The sequence below is a fragment of the Fulmarus glacialis genome, unplaced genomic scaffold (genome assembly GCF_000690835.1).
Source record: "Fulmarus glacialis isolate BGI_N327 unplaced genomic scaffold, ASM69083v1 scaffold3348, whole genome shotgun sequence".
NCBI lineage: Eukaryota > Metazoa > Chordata > Aves > Procellariiformes > Procellariidae > Fulmarus > Fulmarus glacialis.
In genome coordinates this window covers 10,313-18,243 of record NW_009227429.1, presented here as the reverse complement: position 1 = coordinate 18,243, position 7,931 = coordinate 10,313, and the positions used below count along the sequence as shown (strand labels likewise).

The window sequence follows — 7,931 nt, the reverse complement described above, 5'->3', positions numbered from 1 at the left end:
ATCCTGAGCCCTGGCTGCACTGCGGTGCCCAGAGGGCCACTCCCATGCTGCTGCCCGGGGAGGAGGCAACTCTGGGCCCTCCAGCCGGGGTGTCACCTGCTCCCACTCACCCCAGGGGACACGCTACCCCAAGAAGGCTGACAAGGCCACCCCGCTGCAGGGACTGGCACAGCCACCCCTCCGTCCTCAGCCCTGCACCCGGATCCAGAGGGAGGGCAGAGCAACTGCTACAGCTCTGGGGCTGAGGGGCTCTCCCTGCCCGCCTCCAACCTAGCGAGATACCCAGCATTGCCCTCATCACAAGCGCCAGTTCAGAAGGCACAAGGTGCCTACCGCAGTCTCCAGGCAGAAGCTCAGACTCACCTTTTTGGCAGAGAGCACCAGCTTCTTGGCCAGTGGCAGTGACATGGTACTGCTCAGCTCCAGAGAGGCACTGGCCAACAGGGAGGATTTCAATTTGCCAGCTTGGGGTCTTTGGGGGCAGCCAGCTTGGCGCTGGGGCCAGCAGGGAGGTCTGTGCCACTGTCCATTTCCTGAGAGGTGCAGAAGCTGCTGGTTCCTCTCTTGGTCTTCTGGGATGCTTTGGCCAGCTTCCCCACTGCGCCATGCGCTGGGCTGGCAGCACTGCTGCCGCAGGAGTCCCTCTCCAGCGTCCTGGCGTTCTCCTCACTGCCCCCAGGCTCCTGGCTGGGTCTGGGCTCCAGCAGCAGCTTGGATGAGGTAGGTGGCTGCTTGTTCTTCCAGGAGCTCTGCCGCGCCAGCTCCACCTTGGCCTCGCTTGCGTTGCTGGTGTCGCAGAAGCCCTGAACTGCTCTGAGTGCGGGAGGCAGCTGCGGGAAGGAGAGCACCTTATTGGGCGTCGGGGCTGCATCGTCAGGCAGCGCTGTGGCCGTGTAGGTGGCTTTGAGGGGCAGTTGGGTGACCGGGACCCAGCAGGCAGCTTCGGCGGAGCAGTTCTGTTCGGCAGCTTCGGCCCCATCCCAAATGTGCTGTGGGCCACAGGGACTCCAACCTCCTCCGGCCCCGGCAGCTTCTTCCCCGGCAGCACGTCTGGTCTCTAGACAAAGAGAAAGAGAGAAGTTCAGCGAGGAGAGAAGTCAAGGAGCCAAGGACACAGAGCGATACTGCCCTCCCTGACCCTCCCCAGGACCACACAGGAACCCTTGGCTCAGGCAGGATCCTTCCCGCACACCGTCCTCCCTGGCACCCACCCATTCGGAGCAGTGCCTCCCTGCGAAGCTGCAGCCCACCTGCCCTTGCAGAGCGGACAGAGGGGCAGCAGCTCTCAGCTCCCAGGAGCACTGGCTGAAAGCAGCCTTCAGGACTCACCCGGCCCATCAGCAGTGAAGACAGGGGCCCCTTGGTCACAGTTTTCTTGGCCTGATCGGAGACGCTACCAGTGCAGTCAGGCAGGCTGGAGGCAGCTTTGGCAACAGGCCCCTCCAAGCTCTTCCTGGGGCTGGGGATTCTGGTGAAGGCAGAGAAGCACACACGTTTGAGTGACTGGAACGCTCTCATCAGAGATGCACACAAGAAACAGGAGGCAGAAGCTCTGAGGAGATGAGGTGCTCTTGATCTACAGCAAAACCATGACAAGAGGCTGGACCTCTCCCTGCCACCCTCCTCCAAGCCAGCGCATGCACACAGGCATTGGGGCTATTTGGGCCAAACTCCTTCCCACACTCAGGCACGTGCTACCAGCCCTGTCCCAGATGCTAAGTGCAGGGGGCAGAGGAGCTGGGAGACACAGGGCGCTCTCACCTCAGGTAGAACAGCACGTGGGCCTGCTGGTTGAGGACCACTTTGATGTTGCTGGGGCGGACCAGGTCATTGTTCATTTGATACCACTGCCCATTGCTGGCCTGCGGAAGAAGAGAGAACAGGGTCAGGCTGTGTCCAGGGACCCTCCTGGCCTGAAAAGCAGCAGGAACAGAGCCTGTCGGCAGAGCTCCTCTCCCCAAAACCCACAGGCGGCCCAGGGCAGGCAAGGGGACTCTGCGAGAGCAGAGTTCTACACTTCCTGCAGCGGAGCACAGCCTGTACCTCCCATCCGGTGCTCCACACCACACACATCTTCTAAACACCCTCCTTTCTGCGCGCTACAGGGACCCACAAGCACCCACCAGACCCCAGCCCAAGAGAGCACCCCGGGCTCACCTTCATGTAGCAGTAGTAGTGCCCTGCGTGGCAGCTGTACTCAGAGTGCATCAGCACTGCATGGAGTCTGTACATGACAGGATCCCCATTGTTCTGAGACATGTAAGGGTGCATGTTCAAGAACTTGGGGTACCCCATGTCCTGCGGAGAGGGGATGTCTCAGGAGCCTGCAGAGCAGATGGCTTTCTTGCTAGAGCAAGAGCAGCTCAGCTGTCCTACGAGTCCCATCTCTCGAGGAAGGGGGACCCGCTCTCCCCAGGCAGAGGTCACAGTGAGGAAGATGCCACGATGAGCCAAACTCCCACCACACCGCACAGCTGGGGAAGGGCTGCAGGACTACGGCAGAGCTCGCACTGCACACAGGACCAACTCCCACCCTGCTCTGGGCAGCAGGGCCTCAGGCCAGTAGACAGCTCCACCTCTGGATTGCTAACCACTCACCTTTATGATTTTGTCTCCACCAAAGTCGCCAAAGTGCTTCAGCAAGAGTGAGAACATTGGAGGCTCGATGGATGGTGAAGCGTTTGCTGGCCAGCACTTTCTTCTTGCATCTACACAAGAAGAGCTCGAGTTATTCAAGCTGTTTCACCACCCAGATGATTGCCAGCCCTGGCCAAGCGGCAAACCCCACGGAAATGACCCTGCTGACACCTGCTCCAGGGCATCTGCTCATGGCTATGTCTGCTGGCCCAGGTCCTCCTCATGAGAGGAGGGAGCTGAGGAGTGGCAGCCTTCATTGCAGGCTTCCATGGCCATGTACCTCGTGGTTTAGCCATGGAGCAGGTAGAGAAGCCTTTCTACCTGCTTCTCACCAGCACACCCGTGGGCCCTTTCCTGCCCGCAGCCCCACACACTCACTTGGCACACACGTAGGCATTCTCCCTGCCCAGCATGTCTGACTTCACAAACAGCTCCAGCGTCTGCACTATGTTTGTGGCTTGCTGCAGGGACAGAGGAGAGGTCAGGGCATGAGTGGCCTGTCCACGTGACAGCCCAGCTCCCTGCTGAGATGCTGGCCCTGAGAGATAATACAGAGCATGAGTACAGGGCCACAGACTACACCAAACCCGTGAGCCTGCCACCAGCTAGGCATTGGCCAGCATGCCGCGAGGGACAGCTGCACTGCCCCCCAACACTGCGGAACCTCAATGGAGGAGTCGTGGCTCACACTCAGGCAACGGGCACTGCTGTGCCAGACAGAGAAGGCAGCGCAACAACAGAAGCTGCTTCCCTCTTGCCTGCACCATGCCTTGACACTGGCAGGTTAAGGAGCCTTGAGAGCAGTAACGGTACAGTTGCAGGAACATCCCCCACGAGAGTAGAGTTCCTTCCCACCCCTAACCCTGCCGCAGTACCCTGATCTCCAGCGCCAGGTCCAGGTAAGGCTTGTAGGTGTCCGAGACGCTCTTGCACACCGAGCACTTCACTGCAGAAGAAAGAGCAATGAGCACACCCTGGCACAACACCTGCACCTGCCGCCACCCCAGCACAGCGCAGGCAGCTGCAGTATTCTGCCTCTCCGAGTTTGGGCTCTAGGATGTCAGCACCAGGATTCACAGCCTGGCAAGGAGGAAGGCTGGCGATTCCACTATGTGCTGAGACTGCCCAGCTATTGCTAGATAGCTGGCAACACAGGTTCCTTTGCTGGTGGCAATGAGCTGGGGACCCACAGCCAACAGCTTTTTCCATCGCCACCACAGGGCTCACGATCCACAGGTACCACAAGACTGACCAACTGCAGCTCCGGAAAATTTACACGTTAGCAATTTTCTCAAAAGATTTTTACTGCAAGGCTCTCCGAGAAACAGCAGCCCTGAGAGTCACAGGACCAGGACCTGGCAGGCAGCACTCACCAAGGCAGGTAACCGCCAAAGATTTGGTGAACCAGTGTTGTGGCCTGGGTCTGGCGATCTAACCTAGAGACAGCAGCACCCGGTCTCACACCACCTCTCTGCAATGGCCAGCCCTGCAGGCCACCGCGGTGTGCTCAGGACAGCTCCCCTACGCACTCTGGCCAGCAGACAGGCTGCAGAGGGGAGTCGCAGCCTCTGCCAGTCTGCTCTCCCAGTGCCAGAGCTCAAGGGGTGGCACCAGGCTCCGATGCACACCTTCCTCTAGAAGGAACAGAAACTCCTGGCTGGAGCTCAGAGCTGGGCACTGCAGACAGAGGCAACGCAGGCTTCCCGGGACGGAGGGGCCAGGGGCAAGGTGCTCACCCACAGCCACAGAGCTGGGGCTGAACTAGCAAGCACACCTGGACTCCTCAGCAAGTGGGACAGGATCCAAACCCACAGCAGCCTCAGAATTTGGGGACAGGACCACAGCTATGCTGGGGTGGAGGAGTCAGAAGGGAGAAGGCAGACAACAGCCCAGAGCTGTGTCACAGAGGGGCAGAGAATTGGGCCATCCACCCGAGGCCCCTGGCGTCACTACGTCCCTCTATGAGTCTGACCTGGGGGACACGTTCAGCCCTCAGTCCCCTCCCACTGGCACAGGGGACCAGCAAAAGGACAGCGGAGAAGAGCAGCGACAGGCCATCAGAGGCCCCACATACTTGGCACAACCAATCAGGCAGGCCTTCTGCATGGCATCAATGGTGAAACGCAGGAACTCGTGCGCATGCTCCTGGCTGTCAAAGCGAATGTGCTGGGCAATCTCTGCAGGAGAGGGAGAAATCAGCCCCACCACATGCTGCAACACATGCAGGCCCTCCCTCTCTCCCTTGGGACAGGGACTCTGGGATTCGAGCCCGCTCAACCCAAACCAGACGTCAGACTCATGCCAGCGACGGGGAAAGCCCCACACAGCCCTTGAAGTCACCAGCAGGCTCAGTGAGTCATCTCAGAAGAGCCGTCTGCCAAGACCTGCCCCGAACTCAAAGATTCTGCTCCTGCATTAGTCACCGCTCTCCTGCATGGCTATGGGAGGGGAGGGCAGCCATCCTTACTCTTGAGGTCTTGGATGAAGGACACTGGCTTTATCGTGTTGCCGCTGTTGGAAAAAGCCTGGATTTTGTGGTCCTGCATAATGCACATCAAGAAAAAGCCTTCTTGGTAACCTGCAGCAGGAGAGGAGAAGACAGGACATGGGGACAAACCCAGGAGAGATGGAGGGAGTACAAGGGACGGGAGATCTCTGGTCCGACACAGCTCAGCCACGTGCAGTTTTCCCTACGAGCTGTGTGCTATGGTATAGCTCTGGGGCATCCTGGGTACACAGGAACCAGCACATGCCACCCTGGCTGGTGCAGCCCCAATCACAGTACCAGCCACTGCAACTCCCCCCAGAGGAGACAGCATCCACGTGGATGGAAAACAGCTCACAGGTATTCGCTGGAGGAGCCACAGGTCAGCCCTGAGGGGTAGATCCCACCAGAGCCCTACAGAAGGGGCCACATGGTCACAGCTCAGAGCAGTGCCCACCGGACTCCCTTTCAAAGCCACCCATAAACAGCACCTGCTGCCTGTACGCAGCCTTCTGCCCTGCCCTCATGCAGTCCCCACAGGCAGGGGCTCTTTGGGACCCCCAGCTCAGCCCCCAGGAAGCCAGCAGACCCTGTTGGACCATCTTAGTCCTGGCTAGGCCCAGCAGAGACAAAGCCTCCCCAGACACAAGGATGCAGATCTCAGGAACACTGCTATGGCCAGGAAAAGCAAGCCGTACGCATGAATGACTGCTCGATGGAGAAATGGGCTGGAGGGAGCAGAGAAGGCACATCCCAACACCCACACGCCCCTTGCAAGAGCCACGTGCAGAAGTGCTGGGCGCAGCACTGGGAGCAGGACAGGCAGGAGCTCCTCCTCCCTGCCGGTGCAGCCGCCCTGGCCCTGTTGCCCACCAAGCCAGGCCTCCCCACAGGTGCAGCTGTGCTCCTTGGAGGGCAGGTAGGTGGCGAGCGGTGGCATGTAGGTGAGACACTGCACCATGGAGTTGAGGAAGCAGGTGTTCCCCGGGTTGTGCAGCCCGGTGCCAATCCGGTAGATCCGCCCTGTCAGGGTGTAGCCATTTGGGTCTGTGATGCATTCATTCTGTGCAGGCACACGGCAACCATGGCAGTGGTGGCCTGGCCCCGCTCCAGCACCTGGCCCTTGCCCTGTTAGACACTGCCGCCAGTGCGTGTGGCTTGTAAAGCGGCCCGGCGGCAGCTCCTTCCCTTGCCATTCGTTCCCCTCCAACCCTTGGGACTGCCTGCCCGGGCAGGCAGCGGGAGCCCAGAAGCCCCACAGGTCTGAGTTAACACCCAGCGGGATGCCTCCTGACCTCAGCACAGGTGGGGCCGGGGGGGGCCCGGGGGAGCCCCGACTGAGCCGTCACATGGCTGAGCCAGAGGAGTGGCTCCTGCTGCTGCTCTCCCCTGCCCCGGGGCTCCCAGTGCAGACACCCCGCATGCAACTTGTGGCGATTAAAGGCACGGCCCCTCACATATACACGCACAGAATCGTTTATCCTTTATTAAAATATATCCTTTATCATAGCTGGGGCAGTCCCACTGTCTCTCTCTTCCCCCTCATCACCTAATTCGTCTCCCTTATATACTAAGAAAAAAAAAACAGTCTCTCTTCCTTCCAGCAACGATCCACATGACTGCTCATAATTCCCTTCAGCTGTTTCAGCTCTTGAATCAGCTGGTGCTCATCAGGCCACCTCTTCTGCAGGAGAGATTCTGGAAAATCTGCAGGAAGATATGATTTGAAGGCCATTTCCTTTTTAACCAGACAAATATTCTTACAAATATTAATCTTAATCTTACAAATACTAATCTTAGTTTACTAAACCTATTTTCTTTTATACAAACTTAACACTTCTAATACTTAACACTTCTAATACAAAGTTCACTTCTAATACTTAACGTTTCTAATACAAAGACCTTTCCTGTTCTCCATCACACGGTTCGCTTTCCTCTAGAACATCGGACTCTTTAATCAAAAAATAACAGCAACGTCAAGGGAGATCAAGTGTTAGATTTAGGATCACTCTACATCACTGAAGCAGGACACAAAAGAATACAGACACATCTCATCTCAACTGAGGGGGGAAACGGTTTCCTGTATGCAGGGCTCTTTTAGCTTTTTAGAACAGAAGAAATGGTGTAGTCATTCCTGATATGGGGGGGGATGCGAATCCCCACAGCAGATCTTCTCAGGGGGAGGGGAGGGCACAAATGGTGATGGTTTCACAATGGACGACCGAGAAAGTGTCTTTAGTCTCTATCGCTGTAAAATCTCATCCGCCATTGGCGCAAGTTCAGACAAATCTTTCCTATCTTTTAATTCTCCTTCCAGTATTGCTGAATCAGTCACATTTTGCAACAGCTGCTCTGCGGGACGCAACTTCTGCAGAGCCATATATACAACTCGCTAGGTAATCAATATTCCTTCTGGAACTTGTAATTGCAAAGTTTTCCTCATACCTTAAAACCTTGTTCCTTCAAAATACATTGAAATATTTCATTCAAGTTGAAAATTCTGTGACTGAGATGCCGACTGCCCCATGACTAATGTAGAAAGTTCATATAACTTCCCCGCCGCTCACCTCTGCCGTTCAGAGACAATTATGCGACATCACTTATCCCATTTCCTTTCAACAGCTTCTGTCCCCTTTCCTTTCAACAGCTTTGTAGTTCAGCAGAGGTCACCGCTGGATCAGCAACTGCCAATTTCAGGTCCCTGTTCGGACACCATTTGTGGCAATTAAAGGCACAGACCCTCACATATACATGCACAGAATCCTTTATTAAAATATATCCTTTATTAAAATATATCCTTTATCATAGC

At 56.8% G+C, this 7,931-nt stretch overlaps 1 protein-coding gene across 1 annotated transcript; it reads right to left on the bottom strand.

The window, feature by feature from the left end:
• Positions 1–452: 452 nt before the first annotated feature.
• On the bottom strand, positions 453–6,318 carry LOC104080649 (ubiquitin carboxyl-terminal hydrolase 36-like). Its single transcript, XM_009583127.1, is given in 13 exon segments — positions 453–830; positions 1,013–1,057; positions 1,330–1,468; positions 1,762–1,862; positions 2,158–2,298; positions 2,636–2,708; positions 3,016–3,098; positions 3,513–3,611; positions 4,007–4,073; positions 4,712–4,814; positions 5,105–5,215; positions 6,014–6,185; positions 6,250–6,318. Coding segments are annotated over 13 exon segments (1,581 nt in total).
• Between the last annotated feature and the right edge of the window lie 1,613 nt (positions 6,319–7,931).